The following is a 23,239-nucleotide window of genomic DNA, read 5'->3' as shown; positions in this document are numbered from 1 at the left end:
AATGTTCAATTTGCTCATACAGGTTCTTCCTATAGGACCATGGCAGGCTACCTACTTCTTTATGCTAATGCGGCAATCTGCCTGTGTGTATGCTGAATACCCATGGCCATTTTTACTGAAAGGGTTCTTGGATGGATTAATCTGTGTGCACTTACGTGTGCCCTTTTTTTTGGTTATGGCACATGCGACTCAACATAGTATTTTGCAGTATATGTTGTTGTCACTTGTGGTAACATGCAAGTACAGTACACTAAGAATTTCCAGATGCAAGTTTAAAACACCCCTTTAAAATGTATTTTATTTTAAACTAGCTGGAGTACCCGGCATTGCCTGGGATTTTAAGAATGTTTGTTTACACATCATCCTCCAACCAACCTCTCCTTAGGCAGGCCTCACAAAAAAGTGTGACAAACTTCCCCATCAACAGTCCTAAGGTCTTCGAAGGAAGTAGGACCTGTAATGGTGTAAAGCAAACTTCGGAGATAGAAGCTTTCAAAATTTGTAGGATGTACAGTGTAAACACGGCCAAGAGCTTCTATTGCTCTGATACCAGGATGGCCATCTACAGCGACTCCCTGTTTTCTGCGCAGAAAAACTTCAGGAGAAGCATTCCATGTGTAATATTTTGGCAGCTTATAGTACAGCAGGGTCCTTGCAAAGTCATCATTTTGACACAGTTGGAAGAAAGAAGTAAATGGTGTTGCGTAATTTGGTATAGTCAGAGAGCTGAGAATGCTGGCAAAGCCTGCTAAAGCTCTCTCCAATAATAAACATTAAGATCATGATAAAACATGACAACATAAAACACTTGCTCCGAGGCCCTACCCATATGCCGTGAGGCCCCACAATGAGCGTCTAGCAAAAATTGTGGTTTTAAATGAATTAAAAATTAACAGTAATTTTTATTTAAAACATTTTTAGTTGCCTCCGCCGTGTTTTAATACGCTTGTATGTAAGATGTCATGATCCATGCTTGTAAACTGTGGATTTGTATAGAAAGACAGAAGTACAGAATGACAAATTTTCGCTTTGATATAGTAGAGAAGATAGAAACGAAAAAATAGTAGATAAGCCAGCGTTTTTCAACCACTGTGCCATGGCACACTAGTGTGCTGCGAGCAGTTGTCAAGTGTGTGTCATGGCGGTCAGCTCAGCGCACTAGTACTGTAGTGTATTTTATTCCTGAGGAGGCCAATGTAGTGTGTTTTGTTCCTGAGGAGGCCAATGTAGTGTGTTTTATTCCTGTGGAGGGCAATGTAGTGTGTTTTATTCCTGTGGAGGCCAATGTGTGTGTATATTTTTATGTGGGAGCCAATGTTTATGTTTTTTCATTGGTAACACACACCGCATTGCCGGATAGTGTGCCTTGACAAGTTTAAAATCTTGTGTAGTGTGCCTAGAGTTGAAAAGGTTGAAAATCACTGAGATAAGCTAAATTCTTTTGTAATTCCGTACCTGACCTGTAGAGGGCGAATGCTATGCAAAAATTGTGGTTTTTAATTAATTAAATAGTAACAGTAGTTAATTTTCGATTTAGCTACTATATTTTTCTTTTCTATCTTCTCTACTAAGCTAAATCCTTTTGTAATTTCGTCCCTGACCTGTAGAGGGCGAATGCTGTGCAAAAATTGTGGGTTTTCATTAATTAAAACTTAACAGTAATTCATTTCGACTTCTTTCGAATTTTTTTAGTTGCCTCCGTCGTGTTTTAATATGCTTGTATGTAAAATTTTACGATCGTGGCTTGTAAACTGTGGATTTGTATAGAAAGACAGAAGGACAAATGTTCGCTTTTATATAGTAGATTATACAAATATGTAATACTTTCCTTATACAGGGTAAATTCTGACAATTGGGGCATATTTTCCCCACATGTTATACACTAGGCACAAATCAGCAGCTTCAACTTTAAACTATAAATAAGCCCCCATATCTGCACGGCTCCAGAGAAGAAGTCAGATTTTATAAATGTCCCTTATTATTGTGAAATACGATACATATTAGATGGCCCTGCAAATTATAGCATGCAATCATCTTTTAAAAGTCTATGTAATAATGTGGAGGTACATTGTAGTAAAGCACTGTCCAGTCAGGAATGTATACTATACTGTGTAATTTTTTAATGAACACATTCTAATGTTAAATCATTTTAGTGATAATAAAACAGAGCACAAAGATGTAGAAAAATTGACCAGAGGGAAGGCGTGAAAATGTGGAATTTCAGAAATGCTGAGATCTTAATATGACATGTGGCGAACCTGCCTACTCAGCAAATGAAACTATGTGATAAAAATACAAGCCTCGGCATAATTCAGAATTACTATCATTGAGCCCTTCTAGCTTCTGTTAAAAGGTTCCTCATTGTGTTCTTATCCTTCTAGGCAATATAAAATGTATCTAAATTGGCCATTGCGATAAAGCTCTATCTCTGCGAATCCCCTCAGCATACTTCTCACTATATTTTCACTGTATTTTTTGGAACAAATACAGGGAGAATGTGTTTGCTCATGTGCCGCCTGCTCACCAATCGCCCCTCCCTCCGTGACCGAGATGCCCAATACCCCCTCCCCCCCCGCACCCACCTGCAGCAACTCAGCTCGGTGATTGGTGCTGTCTCCAGGCTCCTGCACTGTGACCCCGGTCAGCTGCTCTATGCTGTAAACTGAGATGCCGACAGAGAGCAGCTGATTGAGGTCACAGTGCTCAGTGGCAGCAGACTCCTTGGTCCCACTGCAGCCCAGCACACAACAGCGTTTGTTGGGCTGCTGACAGGAGGGAGGGGTGGGGCCATGGTGGGCCTGGTACCCTCCAACAAGACTAGGCCCAGGTAATTAGTACCCGCCTCCCCTTTGCGTCCCTGAATGTACATGCAATATGTCACAAACCGTGCTAGAGACCTCCGCTCCAGACCCCTGCATCTTCCCATACGTCTGTACCCTCGCTGCCCGCTAAGCTGTCCGTATGCTGTTCCGGTGATCTCCGATGTGGGGCCTCCGCCTGAGGGTCGTCTGCAGCATCCCCGCTGTTGCCTGTGTTCCCCTGCCGCAGATCCATGCACGCATGGCGTGCCAGTATGCAAGTTTCCTGGAACATGGGCACAGCCATCTTGGGGCAGGTCAGGTGATACTCGTGCATCCAGTCAGCAGCCGTATCAAGTTGCTTCAGCCAATCCGCTTCAGCCTGATGGTATAAAATACCTTTCTGTAACACATGCTGGTTGGCAGTACAACAATGTCCATTGTTGCATGACTTATGTTCCTGAGCTCCCGGTGTGAAACCTATGCTTCCTAGCATAGCTAGGCTGATTCTCACTTAATACCTATGTTCCTGAGTTTCCTGTGTGTTACCAGTGCGACTCCAGTCCGGAGTCATATTCCAAGTTCTTCAAAGTTCATTGCACATTACTCCAGTAAGGAGTCATATTCCAAGTTCTTCAAAGTTCATTCCACGTTACTCCAGTCCGGAGTCATATTCCAAGTTCATTCCACGTTACTCCAGTCCAGAATCAAATTCCAAGTTTTTCAAGTTCATCTATTTCCAATCTACAGTTTCTTCCTACAGTTCCTTTTCCAAGATCAGTGATTACCCAGAGACTTTGTCCTACAGTCATATTCAGTATCTTCTAGTTGCATTATCTCTGCACAGAGAACTATTATATCATCTTATATCACAGCCTCCTCTATTACTGTATGAGCAGAAACTAAATTAAACCATCCAATATCAAACTATCCAGTGGTTCAGGTGTCTCTGTCTTACAACCCAGCTCAGGTACACAACTCCAAGTTCCTCAGTCTGTGACAGTTTGCACTGGCCACATGGACCCATCTGGTACTCAGAGACCTGGATCTGGTTCCATCCAGGATGTGTTGAATCATCTGGGAAGACAGGAGTCTGCTCAGGTGCAGTTGTTGCAATACATTCAAGATGTCTCTACTCATTTGGACAATATTCAAGCTCTTCTCTCTGGAACTTCTAGGACAGACCTCCAGTCTAGTAATCCTGCCCCAGCATCCGCTCCTTCAGTAGTCTCTCCTCCAGTACCCCGTCTTCAGCTTTCTCCTCCTAGCAGGTTCGATGGGAATCCAAAGTTTTTCTGAGGTTTTTTGAATCAGTGCGAGATCCACTTTGAATTGCAGGCAGCAAGCTTTCCCACTGCCAGAACTTGAGGGGCATACATAATAATCATTATTAACCGGTCAAGCCCTGGACTGGGGTTCTCCACTCTGGGAGAAGGCTGACCTGGTGCTCTCCAACTACACTGAGTTCGTATCAACTTTTCGAAAAATCTTCGATGAACCTGTTAGAACGACCTCTGCATCCAATGATGTTTTATGTCTTCGTCAAGACACTAAGACTGTCAGCCAAAATGTGATTTTATTCTATACTCTGGCCTCAGAACTAAGCTGGAATGAAGATGCCTTAACAGAAGCTTTTTGGAATGGATTATCTGAGAGAATGAAAGATGATCTAGCTTCCCATGAGTTGCCCTCTTCATTGGACGGTCTGATTTCCCTATGTAATAAAGTCGACCTGCGACATAGGGAGCAAGTTATAGAGACAAGTCGGTTCGACCGAGCCAAGGGTCGTTCTGTTCCACGTGTTACTTCTTCTTCTCCTCCTCCTGATGAACCCATGCCAGTGAAACGCTCCCGGCTGACTACTGAAGAATGTCAGAGAAGACGCCTAGGAAATCTCTGTCTGTACTGCACTTCTCGGCAGCATCATCTCAAGTCTTGTCCTTCCCATCTAGGAAATGCCCCCTCCTAAATTATGATAGAGGGGTTAAGTTGGGAGTATCCATGGAATCACATAAGAAAACTGATCCTACCCTCATTGCCTTGTGGGAGGTGAACCATGTCTATTTAAGTGTTCCTGCCCTGCTCGACTCAGGAGCTGCCGGGAATTTCCTCACCGCAGACTTCGTTCACAGACATTGCATACTCACTGAATGGCTGCCACATCCAGTGTCCTTAACAGCTATAGATGGCAGTCAAATCGCCGGTTGGAGAATTACGCATCTTTGAAGCTCAAAGTTGGGGCGCTCCATGTAGAAAGTTTGTTTTACCTTCTGATTCCTAAAGCCTCTCATGAATTAATCCTGGGCCTCCTGTGGCTTCAAAGACATAATCCCCTTTGTGATTGGGCTTCCTTGCAGATCACCGCTTGGAGTCCATTTTGCTTTCATAATTGTCTTCAGCAAGTGGTTCCTGTACAAAATTCACTTGTGAATCCATTAGAAGGCCTCCATGAAGTTTACCAAGACTTTTGTGATGTGTTTAGTAAGCAGGGAGCCAACACTCTTCCTCATCATGAATGGGACTGCCCCATTGACCTAGTTCCAGGGAAAACTCCACCTCATGGACGAACCTACCCTCTTTCATTGCTGGAGACTCAAGCCATGTCTGAGTATATCAAAGAAAACCTGGAGAAAAGGTTTATCCATGCTTCCACCTCGCCAGCCGCAGCGGGGTTTTTTTTTGTAAAAGAAAAAGCCGGTGGACTTCGCCCCTGCATCGACTACCATGGACTTAACGATATCACCGTCAAGAATCGGTATCCACTTCCACTCATGACCGAGCTGTTTGACAGAGTGAAAGGTGCCTCCATCTTTACCAAGCTCGATCTATAGGGGGCATATAACTTGATCCGAATAAGTGATGGAGATGAATAGAAGACTACCTTCAACACCAGGGACGGGCATTATGAATATCTGGTTATGCCCTTTGGACTCAGCAATGCCCCGGCGGTCTTCCAGCACTATGTTAATGAGATCTTTAGAGACCTTCTCTACAAATCAGTCGTAGTCTACCTAGACAATATTTTAATCTCTCAAGATCTCCAGTCACATTGCTCCCAAGTCAAAGAAGTCCTTCTCCGGTTAAAGAAGTTCTTCTCCGGTTAAGAAGGAATTTGCTTTTCTGCAAGCTGGAAAAATGTATGTTTGAGGCTCCAACCATTCCATTCCTTGGATACATAATTTCCGGAACAGGACTTCAAATGGATCCACAGAAACTACAGGCCATTCTTGTCTGGTCATTGCCTACCATGTTAAAGCACATTCAGCGATTTCTAGGCTTTGCCAACTACTATTGCAAGTTTGTCACAGGATTCTCTTCCCTGGTTGCTCCTTCTTACCCGGAAAGGAGCAAACTCCAGTATATGGTCTCCAGAAGCTACCTCTGCATTCCATCAGTTGAAACAAGCCTTCATGTCAGCGCCAGTGTTGAGGCAACCCAATTTGACTCACCTCTTCATTCTGGAAGTAGATGCCTCTACGGAAGGGGTAGGAGCTGTTCTCTCCCAATGTTTCAACAATGGGAAGTTACACCCCTGTTGTTTCTTCTTCTGAAGATTTTTACCTGCAGAGAGGAACTACTCCATCGGAGACCAAGAGCTTCTTGAGATTAAACTTGCTCTAGAAGAATGGCATTATCTGTTGGAAGGGGCTCAATACCCCATTTCAGTCTTCAACAATCATAAAAATTTGCTATATTTGCAAACATCTCACTGTTTGAATCCCAGACAAGCCAATAGGCACTTTTTTTCTCTCACTTTGATTTCCAGCTCTCCTATCATCCTTGTCCTCAGAATACAAAGGCTGACGCCTTATCTCGCTCTTTGAACTCAGAACAAGATCAAGTCCAGGAACTCTCTGATCCAATTCTGGATCCTACGTCATTTGCTTCCACTAAGCTCACTCCTGACCCTCCTTGGGGAAAGACTTTCATTGCACCATATCTACATAAGAAGTTACTTCATTGGGCTCATGACTCTCGATTTTCTGGACATACTGGTGTGGAGAAGACTGTCAAGTTTATTCAACGGTCCTATTGGTGGCCTACTCTGAAAGCAGACATTCAAGACTTCATTGCTTCCTGTATCAAATGTGCCAAACACAAGATTTCAAGACAAATGTCTCCTGGTCTGCTGCATCCATTGGCTATTCCTCAACAGCCATGGTCACACTTATCTATGGACTTCATCACGGAATTACCTCCATCTCAGGGTCACAATACCATATGGGTCATTGTTGACAGGTTCTCTAAAATGGCTCACTTTGTTCCCCTAACAGGTCTGCCATCTGCATCCCAGCTTGCACAACTCTTTATTAAAGAGATTTTCCATCTACATGGCCTACCTCAAGAAATAATCTCAGACAGAGGAGTTCAGTTTGTTGCCAAGTTCTGGAGATCCTTATACTCAGCCCTTCAAGTGAAGCTCAAGTACTTCACAGCCTATCATCCTCAGACTAATGGGCAAATGGAGAGAGTGAACCAAGATCTTGAACAGTTCCTTCGCTTGTTCCTCTCATCTTCTCAAGACGATTGGCTGGAGCTTCTGCCATGGGCTGAGTTTGCCCACAATGACTGTTACCACTTTCCCACTGAGAACACCCCATTCTATGCCGTGTACGGTCGGCATCCTCATTTGCCTGGTTTCCCGTTCCTACCAAATATTGATGTACCAGCTGTTAAGGATACTCTTCAACATCTCACAGCTATCTGGGGTAAGGTGCATTCTTCGCTGCTGAAGGCTTCTGTGTGCTACAAGAAATTTGCAGATCGGAAGAGACGGGCTGCTCCAAAGTTCCAGCCTGGTGACAGAGTATGGTTATCTACTCGAAACCTCAGACTTCGGATTCCCTCCATGAAGTTTGCTCCACGATTTATTGGCCCGTTTCCTGTAGAAAGTGATCAATCTTGTGGCTGTCAAATTGAAATTGCCTTCTGTTTTGCGAATTCCTAATTCTTTCCATGTGTCACTTTTGAAGCTGTTAATCTTGAACAGATTCCAGAGAGTTATCCCCAAGTCTCCTAGTGTCCATACTCAACGTGGACAAGAATTCGAAGTCAAAAAGATCCTGGATTCCCGCTGTCGTTACGAACGACTCCAGTATCTCATTGATTGGAAGAGCTATGGCCCAGAAGAGAGGATTTGGATCTCCACCACCGATGTTCATGCTCCTCATCTTATTAAAATCTTCCATTCCAAATTTCCTCACAAACCAAGAAAGTGTCCGGAGTCCACTTTTAAAAAGGGGGGTACTGTCACAAACCGTGCTAGAGACCTCCGCTCCAGACCCCTGCATCTTCCCATACGTCTGTACCATCGCTGCCCGCTAAGCTGTCCGTATGCTGTTCCGGTGATCTCCGATGCGGGGCCTCCGCCTGAGGATCATCTGCAGCATCCCCGCTGTTGAGTGTGTTCCCCTGCCACAGATCCATGCACGCATGGCGCGCCAGTATGCAAGTTTCCTGGAACATGGGCGCAGCCATCTTGGGCCAGGTCAGGTGATACTCGTGCACTACATTGGTCAAGACTGCGGTCACGTAGTGAGGGCTGAACTTTTTATTATTTTTATACCTTTAAATAATATTTTATCACTCTATTACACTATACAAGCCTCTACATATGTATCTTCCACCTCCTGCAGTAATAGGGCCACTGGTTCACAAATCTCTATTGTTGTAATTGCTCAGTCTCTGCAATACAACTAAAGTAATTAGTGTAACACTACTTCCAGCAATAACAAATACAGTATAGGGTAACATTCAAAGTTTCTTCAAGGATCTACTACAGCATATATGAAACAGACTAATGAAAGAAATTATTTATCTACAAAAAGGTTACAATGCTCAGTTATAATATATATGTATGTATATATATATATATATATATATATATATATATATATATATAAGAAAGTTCCCGGTTTAGGGGTCAGTCTGTTTGTTCAGGCTAATCTCCTGAACCACTGTATAGATTTTGATGGGGTTTTCAATATTCAATATTGGTCAAGGAAGGTTTAGGTGCATTAACCATTTATCTGTAACAAAAAGGAACCAAGCAGTGACAATTTTAGTGAAGCAAGTAACAGAAAAAACTCTTCCACCAAGTTGCTGTATAGGAGCTGACCAGGGTGCTGAAACAGCAAGAGAGCGTGAGCTGTGTGAATGACTGACTGCTGCTGCAGGGCTGTGGGCTGTGCTCTGATTGGCTTTCTGAGACAGTGAGAGCCAGAGATAGCAATGTGCCCTGTTGCTTAACAGCGGCCTAGATAGGGGTGAAATTCAGGGAATGAGCAGGGTCGCATCTGAGGCAGACAGAGAGTGAGAGACATCCTCCAATGAACCCATGGAGATGCCCTGATGCAGACACAGTAGACAAGAAGAAGCCAGGGAAGGCATAGCTGCAGGCTGACTCTGGGCATGACTCCTCCACCGTGAAGTGCTCCCTCTCCAGCATGATGTTTCCGCTCAGCCACATGCCCTCGGTGAAGAGGAGGCACCTTTGCGTTGTTCTCGACAGGGGCATCATGGCAAGGAAGCTCAACAGGTAGCCCAGGAAATACAGGGTACATTGTGCAATGAGACATTGCTCAAAACTATGTTTGGCAGCTGGGGAGGGGTGCGCATGGAGGCTGCAAAAATATGCCCAGGTGCCCAGGCCCTGGAGACATGCTGATGATGATGCTAAATGTCAGCTGTAATACAAATCTGTCATCCATGATCCTCCTGCCCTTCCCAGCTGGGCCCCAAACAGCTACAGGGCAGAAGCAGGGGGGGTTGTTGTGACACTGATGAGATGCAAGGGGCAGGAGTAAAAAGCAAGGGCTTGTGGTGAGATGCAGAGGCCTGTGGTGTGATGCAGGGGCTGTGGTAAAAAAAAAAGCAGGAGGGAGAAGCAGGGACCTGTGGTGAGATGCAAGAAGCTGTGGTGAAATATTGAATGTTGTGGTGACATGCAAGGGACAGGAGTAAGAAGCAGGTGGCTGTTGTGAGATGCAGGGGGCTGTGGTGAGCTGAAGGGGGCTGTAGCGAGATGAAATTGTGTGAAACCGGAGCAGGTTGCTAGTAGTAAAAATAAAAGGGTTACAATCAATAGACAATACATGTATTGCAAATAAAGAGGAGAGTTGGGCAGAGCCGTACCTAGACTTTTTGGTGCCCTGTTCCAGAGAGAGCATTGGCGCCCTCCCACACCACCATTTTTAAATAGGGACATAAGATTCTGCACATGAAAAAGGGCCATGGCCTCATGGGGAAGGGCAAGGGAAGAGAGGGGAGGCCAGGAGATGCTGGGGATAAAAAAAGAGGAAGCTACAAGTAAGGATGATAATAAACAGGAAAACTGACAGGCCCAAACAGCGCCCCCTGCCCTGCCATGGCACTGGTCGCACTACCCTAGTTAAGGCCCTGGAGCTGGGGGTTACAGCAAGGAAAAAGTAACAGTGCTCTAATTCGATTTGATACCCAAAGGACTGACCCAAAGCACATAGCTCCAATACTGTACCTCTAATCACCTACACCACACCTCTATTGTCATCTCCAACTCTCCTCTTACTGGCTGGTTGGTTGCTGATCCACTTCTAAGCTAGGACAGCCCTTCTAGTTTTTATATTGTATCCAGAAAAGGACATAATATTCCTTGTGTGGGATGCCTTTGGAACATTGTATGCTCACGTTATTTGTTATAATTTAATCTGTAATATATCAGATATGATGGCACTGAGATAAGTGCGCCCTGAGGTGCCCTGGGGCAGTGGCGTCACAAGGGGGTGTTATCCGCACCTGGGTGTCACCCACCGAGGGGTGATACCAAGGTGCAGACTCCCCCTTACTGACAGGAGCCAGGTGCTGCACTGTAGCATTAAGTGCAGCACTCTGCTCCTGACACTAAGGGAGCTGGCCAGCACTCCACGCAGTTACCTCCTGCAACCCCAGCCCCCCCCCCAAGTAATTGCACCAGGGTTCAGGACGCGTGGCCACGCCCCATGTCTGCGTGACCATGCCCTGCATGTGTGACCACGCCCCCTTTTCGGCGGCCTGCACCGGGTTATATATATATATATATTTCTGTGATTACAGTGATCTAGCTATATTAAAAAAAAACTCAGTTGATTTCGCACTGTTTGATGTGTTGGAGTATGCTTTCTGGTAGAGAATTCACATACCCTCATACTGGGGTAACATTGGATTAACATTGAGGGACCTATTCATCATACCCTAAATGGTCCGTTAACCATATGGAATCACTAATTTCTGCATATTTCAGTTACTGGGCCATTCATCTTCGGGGGTCCAAATAGGTCCATCTGATATTCAGCAAAGTCTGAAAATTTTAAGTTTTTGAAGTTTGCCTGTGAGAACAAGTGCCATCTTCTGATGGCGCTTGTTTTCGTAGCCCTGTCCCTTCCTATGTGAAGGAGTTCCGGGGATGCGAAGAGGGGTCTGAGCGGATCCCTCCGCTGCCTCCTCACTGACTCCCCAGCGACTTTACGCATGCGTGATCTCAGGTCAAGAAGCCGGCAACGTATATAGGTAAGTAACGTAGCTACGTGGTAGCTGCGCTACTAATTGTGGGACTGCTGCTTTTCGCAGCAGCTGTCCCCGCCCTTGGAGCAATGATGAATTGTTCTGGTGATAAGTATCCCCTGTTGCGATATGGATACTCATGTATGATGATGAATAAGGCCCATACTGACAAACCAGTAACTAGACACTTCATGGATCACCAACATCAGGTTGCATCACTCAAATGTACGCTGGTAGATTGGGTACCCAAGCCTGACATCAAAGCTGTTGCCTGCTATAGAAGGAGACACAATGGATTTTAAGACTGGATACAATAAATCCATGAGGTCTCAATGGCGGTAATCACTTCAAATGCTCTCTATAGATTTCTGTCATAGGACTAACTTGGGTCCTTCATTTTTTTAATGAATACATTATTATTAAAGAGAACTGCAGTACATGTTGCGTGCTATAATCCAAGTTACAGTATAGTTCTTAGAATTATTATATTATAGTAACTTCAAAAGATATAAAAAAAAGTAAAAGAAACATAGAATGAGGAGGAAATACCATTAGTACATTTATAAGAAAAAGTATAATGCATACGGAATCTGTGTGAATCACCGCCGGACCTAAGCCCGGCAGATGAAATACCAACATCGGAAGGCCGGCATTTGAAGATCCCAACTAAGGTAAGTAACACCCCTAACCCTCCCCTTTCCCCTGCTAACCCTCCCTTATTGGTGCCTAACCCTAACCTCCCCCCCTAGTGCCTAACCCTAACCTCCCACCAGGGGTGCCTAAGCCTAACCCCCCCTCCCTGCACCCTAAACCTAACCCTCCCAGGGGGGTGCCTAAACCTAACCTCCTCCCAGCGGTGCCTGACCCTAACGCCCCCCTTCCCCTAAACCTAACCCTGCCTGGGGGGTTGCCTAACCCAAAGTCCCCCCCCGGGAGTCCCTAATCTCCCCCATCCCCGCTGCTAAGCGCTCCCAAAGCCTGGCTTACCTATGATCGGTATGCCGGGCGTCGGGATTTCAGTGTGGGGCTGATGATAGGCGGTGGTATTTAGATGCCTATCATTAGTACCATGCCGGGACTTCATAGTCGGGAAGGCGGCGGTCAGCATTTCGACCGTCGGCTTCCTGACTACATCCCATGCATACACCCTATAGAGATTAATACATAAGCAATTACATGCAATTACAATTAAAACTCTAATCTTACTTATCATAGAAAGAAAATGAACTGCGATTAAGTGAGAGCCAGACTTGAGGAAACATGTTTAGCATAATAATCAGACCAAGAGAACCATTTGACAATGGGGGACGAAGTGGACATAGAATATTTGAAGCCCATAGCTTCCATTTTGTATTTAAGTTTTGGTAATAAGGGAGGGTCGTCTCTTCCAATATTGGGCCAAAGCTGCTCTTGTGGCGATGAGGATATGTCCAATCACGTATTTGTTATGTTGTTGGACTGACAGAGGGAAATGATGTAATAGTGCTATTTCAGGGAGATGTGGAAGGGATTCCAAAGTGACCTGTTTAATCAGAACGAAAACTTCAGTCCAAAGTATCAGAGGACATGACCAAAGACTATGGATCAAGGTACCTTCTAACCCAAAATTCCTCCAGCATTACTTAGATCAATCTGGCCAAATTGAATGTAATTTAGCTGGAGTATGATATAAACCATGTATAAGTTTAAACAGCATTTCAGAATGATTTTGACATTTTAAAGATATTTGATACCCAGATATTTGAGGTGGGAAGTCTGCCAGGCATAATGATATTGGTTCTGGAGAGTGTGTAAGGAATTCTGATCTATACCATATGCCAAAGCTTCTGTTTTAGTAGTATTTCATTTTTAATAAGAGCCTGCTGAGTATTCATCAAGAATATCATAGAGAACAGCTAAAGAAGAGTTGGGTTTTGTGATAAATAAGAGGACATCGTCGGCAAATAAATAGATTTTATGCGTTAAAGTGCCTGGAACCTTCTTTTTATAATGTATTGTTTTTTTCACGCTTTTTTTAATATTTTGTATCACCTGTGTGTTACATCCTCTCTGTATAATTATTGTAGATATTAATGTAATCATATTGTATTAATTGACTTACCTTTTTCTTCATTTCTGGGGAGATTGTTATTATATAAAATAGGCATCAATTACTTCTGTTTTTCTTTTTTTTATTATTTTGCTTTTTTCTAAGTTTGCTAATATTTATGCTCTGTAGTGCTATATTATGAATTGACTATTGCCATGAGTCAGCTCATATCATATGTATGGTGGAAATGCCCAGCAATACAGTATGTACATTTTAGTCTGAATGTTCACTCTTTTAGAACAGATATTAGAACATGACATCACTATGAATCCTCTGGACCTACAGTATTAGCTGTAAATTTGCTAAAAAAAAATAACAACAACAAAACCTTAAAGAACCATGGCCCTCATTCAGAGCCACTCGCTAGCGGCAGTACGCTCGTTCCGAGCGATGTTCGCACATCTGCGCATGCGTACGGATCGTTATACGCATGCGCGAACCAGTCAGTGCGGCCGAAATTCATGTGCTCGCAATATAGCGAATGCCTGCTATTTTGAGTGACAGAATGAGGCGTATGTGGGTGGTAACAGGGGAAGGTGCTTGAAAATGGGGAGTGGAGATCAGAACGCAGGCGTGCTTAAAGGTCAAAACGGGCATTTTATGGGTGTGCATAATTAATACAGCAGCGTCATTGAGCACGTCACTGGGTTATTTTATAGCCAGAACTGCTCGCAAGATTGTGGTAGCAAAAACCAGCCACAAGAATAGCGAGCAGTTCATACGCTGGTCGATGTACTCGATTAATCTAATAAATAGCGGACATGACGTATGGTGCGAGCGGCCAGGGGGCGTTTTTAACAAATAAACGAGCGTATGTATTGCTCGCTCGTTCAGACTTAGAGGTGTGAACAGACTGCAATTTGCGAACGGATCATTTGAATAGTCACCCCTTGTTTTTGAACGAACGACCGCAAATAGCGAACGGGTCTGAATCAGGCCCCATATCTTTTCCTTTCTTGCTTTCTATTATTTGTTGTCTTCTGTATAATTATCTGTATAGAAATGTTGAATTAAGACATTATAAAAATTAATATCTGTTTATTGGAAAATGTTGAACGCATGGTACTTTGCATGTGTTTGGTGATAACAGAAACCATGAAATGCTTTTATTGAGATTGTCTTGCAATAGAACAAAAATAAGATGCTGAGACATATAGTATAATACGGGAAACAGAATTTGATGCCCAGTATAATGTGCCGAACCATACAGTATCTGGGAAAATATAATACATAGAGCCATAACTGGTGCCCGGTAGAGTATGAAAAGCCTTATCTAGTGCCAAGTCTAATATGCAGAGTAATGTTTAATGCCCAGACTATTATACAGGTCCAATAAAGACTGACCCTTGCTTATCTCTCTAACGCTGGTACTCTCACCCCTTCTCTTCCAAAGTGATTCCTTCTATAAGGTCCACCATCCGCTATCAGCCTATTGGCAGCCAAGGACAGTGTAGGACAGGAAGCAATGCAGCTGTCAGCCATCTGGTTGGCAGAAGAGGAGAGGATGGGGAAGAACAGCAGAAGTAGCTGCCTTTAACTGTTTTTTATGTACATGTAAAAAAAAAAAATGAATGTGGGACTCCCTGTGGTGTCAGTCCATAGCAGTTACTAAACGTGCCACCCCCACATGCTGTGGAAATCAGTCACATCTTTCTGCGTTCCATGTGTGGATTCAAATACATTTTCTCTGTAGGGCTGTTTGACATCTGTTTATATGCATTTCCTACTACTTGTATCATGCTACATCATTCCACTCTTGATAGTTTAATTTTACTTCTAAATAAATTAATTTTTTTAAATATTAAAGTATTTGGGAGTAGTTATTTCCCAGCTGCCACGTGTGGCTACATAGTGTTTCCTGTGTACAGGAAAGAAAGTGACAAGCAGAATATAAGTTGTGAGGTGAGATCTGGTCATGAAAGACATTCTGTATAAGCCAAATCTTCTAATTACAAACAAGATCACAAGGAGAAACCAGTGGACCCACCTTGCTTTTCAGAGGATTTACTTTGAGTTAATCAATTCTAGTTGTGGCATTTAAGCAGCAATGTAGAGGGACATCACACCTATGAGCAATGGGTTAATAATAGCCACGAAAAGTGTGAAACAAGGTTTCTGGATGGATGCATAGGAGCAAGTCTTTTTCTGGTATTCCTTCAAGTTATACGCAAATCTACTAGTATGCAGTGTGGGGTAGGCATCATGCCATGGTACTTATGCTGCGGGCACAGCTAAATGTTAGACTGAAAGGAATGTAACAGAGAATACTGTACATGTTAATACTCCAGTTACAACGGGAGTTATTGCTAACACCACTACAGCAGAGACCACTATTTTCTCTAATCCCTTTTGGCCAGGATTTTTTTGGTACCTGTGGTAATAGTTATGCAGCATGGTGATGGTGTTGCTGGATGAAGGGACTGCGTGAAGGTTGTCTGCCGAGTTGAAGGCTATAATAAATGTAACACATCAGAATTGGGGTGCATCTTTTGGTGAAAGCACAAAGAGGGACTCTTTAACTGAACTGAATTACTATAGAGGTACTACCTGCAAGTAATAGGAGCTGTGCTGATCGTTGAGGTTGCGAACCACAGATCAGCTGACAGGAGTCACAGAAGGAGCCCACCAATCACCGATCCATTGGTGCAGCGTACAGGTAAGTTTTATTTTATTTAGTTTCTATTATAACTATTTATTTTCTCTGTATTCAGCATGTGGTCTATGTAGACACACAGGCTGATCACAGAAGCTGGCTCCGGGTGCAGGGGTATTGAGGCCGGTGCATGTTTAGACACATTCTCAGGGTATTTCTTGCAAAATATAGTTAAGAAGTGCTGAAAGGGGATTCTCAGGAACAGAGCTTTCCCACAACCTCTAATACCTTCATGTGATATTTGCAAATATCGCATTGTGAATGTATTTTAACTTTTCGTATCACAAACGCAATTTATTTGCAGATTGTGATAAATATGCCTAAATATCTTATACGATAGTGTACCGTCATGCTTTATTAAGATTGTGAGGAGTGCATGAACGGCATTGTTGTTGTCATAGAGACATACCATAAAAGGATGGGTCATGTGACCTAACCTTCAGGTAATACCATATATATAGTGTATACTTACTATGTCACCATGGTATTAGGAACAAAAGGGGTGGCTGAAAATGTACTGAACTTCATCATGAGTTGCCATGGTAATCATATGGAAATATGAATTCCCTCATTTACTTAAACAACATTTTCAGGAGTTAAACTAAATGATACAACATGCTGTATATTATCAGTAGTTATACTGTAGTAACACACAAGTATTAATGGACATACTGTAGGAGTTCCCTTGAACTCCTACAGCACTTAATGACATTTTTAGTAGTCAAACTACAGTAGATGATATATAGAGAATACTGTAGGTTATGAAGTTTCACAAATAATAAGAAATTGTGTTCTTATTATTTTTTTACGTATCAAATTTTTATTGAAGAAATTTTCAAAAGGAAAAACACAAGTAAATAAATAGGAGGGGGAGAAGGGATGGACAGAAAGCAAAAAGGTTAAGGAAGGACGAGAGGGAAAACTTGTAACTACATCCAAGCATAACAAGGACATAGACATTAATAAGCCAAAATCAATAACAATGGCTGAATCAATAAAACAGTAAAATGACTTAATTCTAAATCACAAATATTCATAAACAATCACAGGAGGACTAGCGGCACCTAAAGACAAATTAAAGAAGGCGATATAGTTAAAACCTTCAAGGCATAGGCTGGGGGGCTTTGTGATAGGACAGCCAAGGAGGACCAAGTGGAGGAGAGCAGCCTTGTTGTCAATTATACTAGAAATGAATTCAATTTGTTAAGTAAACCAGACTGCTTCCACTATTGAATTGGGCTCTTATTATTAATTACTTTAAATTAGAGATTTCGCCAAATTAGTCCATGTTCGGATTTATCTTATTGCCTATCCAAAACACGTGAGAGCCGGATAGCCAATAAGATCCAAACATAATAGATCCAAACATAATAGAGTAGAACCGAACCGCTCAACTCTACTTTAAGTAAACCTACAACCGGATAAGTAATTTACGGAATATGTATACTAAACAAATGATTATAATGCTCTATAAATTTTTATTCAGAATTACATACAAAAATGAATATAAAAGTCTACAAACAACTTAAGCTGGGTACACATCAGCCTATGTGTTCCCAACGCTGTAACGCCGGCGTCAAGACCCAGCATATCATGTACCCGATATGTTGTTCTGATCTTCGGGATCGGAAGACCTATGGTCTAGTGTGTACCCACCATAAGTCTACAGAAAACTAATACATATTACAGTTAGAAGCTGATTGGTTGGTACTTTATATCTCTCCACTTTATCTCTCTCCACAGTTTCATACATCTCCCCTAGAGTGAGACTCAAGGCCTTCTTTGATGTTACGACAGAGCTCGGACATTTGATTTTCATGGCTCTGGTTGTTCTTTCAACATACAAAATGCCACAACTGCACTCCAAATGGTATAAAATATAAGTAGTGTCACATGTTATATAAATTGTTTTATATGTTTTACCTTTCACCATGCCTTTGGTGATTTAATTAGTTGAGGATGGTACACTCATGCACATACTGCAAAGGCCACATCTATGAAAAAACTTTGTTTGGGACATACCAGGTTGAATTTTATTCAGGTAAGGCACGCCAGACTGCAGTAATTTATCTTTTGAGGTTGTCTTCCTTGTAATAAATCATATATGGCTTTGGTGGTAAGATGGGGCTTAGAACTGTTTTTTTTTTTTTTTAAACTTACCAATGCTTCCTGATGGAATTTTTTATTTTATTTTTGTGCATGGTTGTATTTGCATGTGAATGCAGAGTAATCGATTTTTGGTTTTTTTTAGATTAAGTTTTATTGCCCATGTTTTGTGAGATCTTAAAAGTAAATTTTTGATCATTTCTCTTTAGCTATGTTGAGTATTTCCTTGATAATACCCTTGAAAAGAAATTGCTGATCCATTTCATGTAATTGTGACTCTCTGTAACAATATCTGTATGACCATTTGCCACTTACTTAGTACTGTTGGAAGAGGGAGAACGAGGGCATTACTTAGAGGCCGGATGTAAATTAACCTTTTGCCCTATGTTGAGGAAAACCTTATTTCGTTCATGCGTTGACCCAATGTTTCTGAATTCAAATAAACCTACATGTGAACACAGTACTTAATTTGAATGCTTTGTGCCTTGGGTCAGAAAGTTGGTGGTGTGTCCTGTTCACCAGCACTTTGCAGAGAACAACAGCGGTGAATGGTGCCACATAGTTCACACGGCAAAGAATGGGCCTTTTGAAGGGAGGGGGTAAGGGACCACCAGCACTAAGTGCTATGCATGTTCCCGCTGCTTTCTGCACCAATTTAAACAGATGCCAACTTGAAAGGCGTGCTTGGACCCTAGCCATCCACAGAAGCTGAAATGTGCAGCTTAAGTTTAGATAAGTAGAATAAAATTACATTTACAGTAATGACGATTGTAAAAGCTCATTTTAAAATGCCATAAAGCCCTATAACCAGTTACATTCAAGAGTATAACGCACAGTTTAGACATTCAGAATTTCAGTTATAAACTTGTACCTGAGTCTGGAGTCCTTGAATGTGTTGAGGTATTCAGGGTAGCTCCATGCTATCTTCTCTCCCTTACATCGTAGCTCTATGTTTTGCCCTGCTGACATACTGAGTATTGCTGGGGGCTTCTGGAACCGGCCTTTGTCCATTACTTGTGTCATGATAGAGTGCACCTTGGTGATGGCTTCTGTAGACTCCTTTAGCTTAACAATTTTGGGTTTCAGTTTCTTGATTGCAGGTTTAATTTTATTCTCTGCAGGTTCTTTTGACCGTTTACCTTTCAGACCAGGTTGACCAAAAACTAAAAATGCACAGAGAGAAATGGAGTCATTTAGCACCGTAATATATTAATAACAACTCATTAACATTCAATTCCTGAATATAGTAAGAATTATTATTCTTTTGAAGTGGAACACTACTGAAAACTGACATTTTAAACTCAAAACATAAAGCCCCACCATTATATAGGACATCATGCTTATAGAATTTTCAGGCACCTTCAATTATAAATTAAAGAAAGAATTTAGTTTTAATTTTATTTTTTTACCTTGCAAACTTGCCCCTTCCATCCGTCGCAACAAAGTAAGCTGTTGGGCACGCGTTCCTGCTCCCACTACGCATGATAGAAACATGACAGACCACCCATGATTATTATATAGATGTCCAGCAGTGGCTCCTACCCTCTTAGATAAGGGGGAATGCTGCTGCCAGTAGTGCAGGTTGGAAAAGAGGAACCGGCGGCGGGACCGGTGCATGCACACAAGAGGTGGAGGCACGCCACGCATGCGTATAACACCGACTTCTAGGGACTGCATCGGCTGCAGTCCCTACAAGCTGGGTAGGGCTGCCCGATAAGCAGGAGCGGCTTCCCACTGGAAGCATGCTCTCTGCTAATCACAGCCCAGACTGGCAGTCCCAGGGGCAGAAAACTCCTCCCTCTGGAAATGCCTGTCCTGTGTGTGATTGGCAGGTAGTGTTTCCAATGGGAAGCCACTGCCAGTCACAGTATAGCCAGCGCAGTCACTGACCGCAACTGGCTCACTGAGATAGAAAATAAGACGTGCAACCCTACTGCTTTTCAAACACAGGACCTCAGTCAGAGTCACTCGCTAGATGCGATCGCTCACCCCCAGCATATGCAAATTTGTCAAAGTGACGCCACGGGAAGCGATCGCTCGCCAAGGCATAAGCATGCCCACCGTGTCTTAGCGAGCGGCCAGCGTACGCCCAGTCACACAGGCGGAGCTGCCCACCAGCACACGTCATCTCCAGGAAGTGTATTAAAACATTGGTACATCGAGGACAATCGGAAGCGATTGCAGAGCTTGTGGTTGCCTTACCCTACCGCAAGCACTGCGAGAAATTCAGTGTAAAAAACAGGCATGTGACGTGTACTATGACGCTGCGTGTTAATTATGCACGCCTCTAAAATGGCGCTGAAACACTCAGGCATGCCTGCGTTCGCACCTCCACTCCCCCGTTATTAGTGTCCTGCCCCTGTTACCACCCACAAACGGCCTCTCCTGTCACTCATTTCACTCGGCTGTCTTTGCTGGGCGAGCGAGCGGCCTGCGATCGCACAGAGTAGTTTGCACACGCGCAGAACGAAGCGTGCGCATGTGCGTACGCAAACCATCGGGCTGCTTGCGAGTGCGAACCACTAGCGAGAGACTCTGAATTAGGTTCACAGACCCTCCAATTTTGATATAGAAAACAAAGTCAAACTGATTATTTTTGTATTATTATTATTATTTTTATTTTTTTTCAACATTCATTTTTATTGAATATTTTGTTAGATTTTTTTCCAAATAAAAAAAGAAAAAAAAGGTGTACAGAAAATTAAAAAAAAAAGATAAAGGAGTGGGGGGTACAGGCAATAAGATAACACAATAAAAAGAAGAAAATTACAGATAAAACATTACATTATGTTGTACCAAATATAAAATATCAATCAAAGATAAAAGATAATAAATACTAATAACAAAGACCTCTCCACAACTCCAACAGTCAAATCAAAATAAAGAACATAACAGAACCCTGGAGTATCAACCCGTGTTTACTGTGAGGTATGAACTCATGCCAACTGAACCACTTTATCATTGGTGAATTAGTAGAGGGAGAATATGGACAATTCAGCGTTTCCATCAAAAAACTATGATTTAATTTAGTCTTTATCAAAGAAAGGTGTGGGGGGGGGTTTATCTTGTTTCCAGAATCGAGCGATGGCTGCCCTAGTAGCAATAAGTAATAAGTACATGTCCGATAAAATACCTCTGGTTAACTGGAACGTCTTCCTGAAATATATGTAAAAGAGCAGTGCCTGGGGACAAAGACAGCCGCAAACCAGTAACCTCCAAAATCAAGACTTCTACCTCTAGCCAGAGGGGACGTATAGCAGGGCAACTCCAGAAAATATGGAGAATCTCACCCAATTGACCACATGAACGCCAACATAAACTAGATTGGGAAGGCCAAATTTTGTGTAGTCTGTCTGGGGTCAGATAAATACGATAGAATAGTTTCATATACATTTCGATATGAGAGATACATCTAGACATTTTGAATACAGAAAAAAATTATTGGGACCATACATGTGGGTCTAAACATATATTTAAATGATTTTCCCATTTAATAATAGCTGGTATCTTGGCTGGTTCTTCCGCTGTTAGAATTAAAGAATACCAAAAAGATATACCCCCTTTGCGGGATATTGAGAATATACGTGAACAAACATGAGAAGGGATCGTACCAGTCAACCCTACTAAATGTGGGAAAGATTGAACCCAATGTCTGATTTGGAGAAATTTGTAAAAATCTCTAGAAGGAATAGAGAACCTAGCTTGTAATTGGGCAAAAGATAGGAAAGTGTTATTTATAAAAAAGATCATGAAGGGTACGGATACCTTTGGGGTGCCAAGAGGATAAAGTTAAATTTGGAATTAATTGTGAGAGGCCCTGAATAGAGAGATGTAAAGATGGCAGGTTAAATTGTAGGAGGGTAGATAGACTATCCCACGCTTTTAAAGAAGCTAATGTAGCTCTAGACATATTTTTTAAGGACTTTCTAGAGCTGGGTGGGACCCAAAGTCAATCACAGAGGGGGAATTTGCCTAACATATCGCTTTCCAACTTAACCCAAGGTTTAGGATTGAGAACATTTGACCAGTCACTAAGTTGATCGATCAGACATGCTGTTTGATAAAGTGCTAAATTGGGATAAGTCAAACCCCCTGATGATCTGGACATCATCAGATATGTCTTAGCAATCCTGGCTCTCTTATTATTCCAGATATATTTATTCAGCACTGCATTAAATCTATTTAGCCATGAGAGAGGGAGTGTCCTGGGAATTGATCTAAATAAATACATATGTTTGGGGAGAAGAGTCATCTTGACGGCCGCCATTCTGCCCATCCAGGAAACCTCTTGGTTCATCCAATCTTTTGTGTAAATAACAAATTGGTTCAATAAGGGGCCATAATTAAATTCAAGGAGAGTGTCTTCTTTAGCTGATAAAGAAATACCAAGATAGTGGAGAGACTGTGTTTGCCAATTGTAATTATAACGAGATTTAAGAGAAAACAGAAGCTGGGGTGGCACATTTATTGCTAATACTTCCGTTTTAGATGTATTTAATTTATAATATGAGGCCGCAGAATAACTATTAAGCAGCTGTTGTAAATTTGAAAGAGAGATCTCCGGATGTGTTACAAACAGAAGGACATCGTCCGCAAAAAGACAAATTCTATGATGTGACCCATTTATAAGAGGGCCATGAAGAAGGGAGGAAGTGCGGATATATTCTGCTAAAGGTTCTATTGCTAAAACAAAAATCAAGGGGGGATAAAGGACAGCCCTGTCTGGTACCATTGCTTATAGGGAACAAAGAGGATAAAAAACCATTGCAACACACACGTGCTCCAGGAGCACTATAAAGTGCAAGAATGGCATCTAAGAACCATCCTGTAAGACAAATTTGGAGAGTACAGCCTTCATGAATCCCCAGTGCAGCCTATCAAAGGCTTTCTCGGCATCTAATGAAAGTGCCAGAAGCGGGTCCCCGACCTGTGAAAAATGTTCAATGACATTTAAGGCTCTTCGTGTGTTATCTGGAGCTTGTCGGCCCAACACAAAACCAACCTGATCTGGGTTAATCAAATCAGGGAGTAACGGATTTAGTCTGTTGGCTACCATTTTTGCACATAATTTAATAT

General features: G+C 42.4%; 1 protein-coding gene across 1 annotated transcript in view; it reads right to left on the bottom strand.

The window, feature by feature from the left end:
- PDGFRL (platelet derived growth factor receptor like) overlaps positions 1 to 23,239 on the bottom strand; it is a 207,658-nt gene that overhangs the window by 140,177 nt on the left and 44,242 nt on the right. Inside the window, exon 2 of the mRNA XM_088478803.1 lies at positions 19,035 to 19,326. Within this exon, the coding sequence (XP_088334929.1) occupies positions 19,035 to 19,326 (292 nt within the window). The remainder of the gene's footprint in view (positions 1 to 19,034; positions 19,327 to 23,239) is intronic.

This window comes from Taudactylus pleione, unplaced genomic scaffold (assembly GCF_031769625.1).
Source record: "Taudactylus pleione unplaced genomic scaffold, aTauple2 ptg000218l, whole genome shotgun sequence".
NCBI classification, from domain to species: Eukaryota; Metazoa; Chordata; class Amphibia; order Anura; family Myobatrachidae; genus Taudactylus; species Taudactylus pleione.
This window is presented reverse-complemented; position numbering and strand designations above follow the sequence as displayed.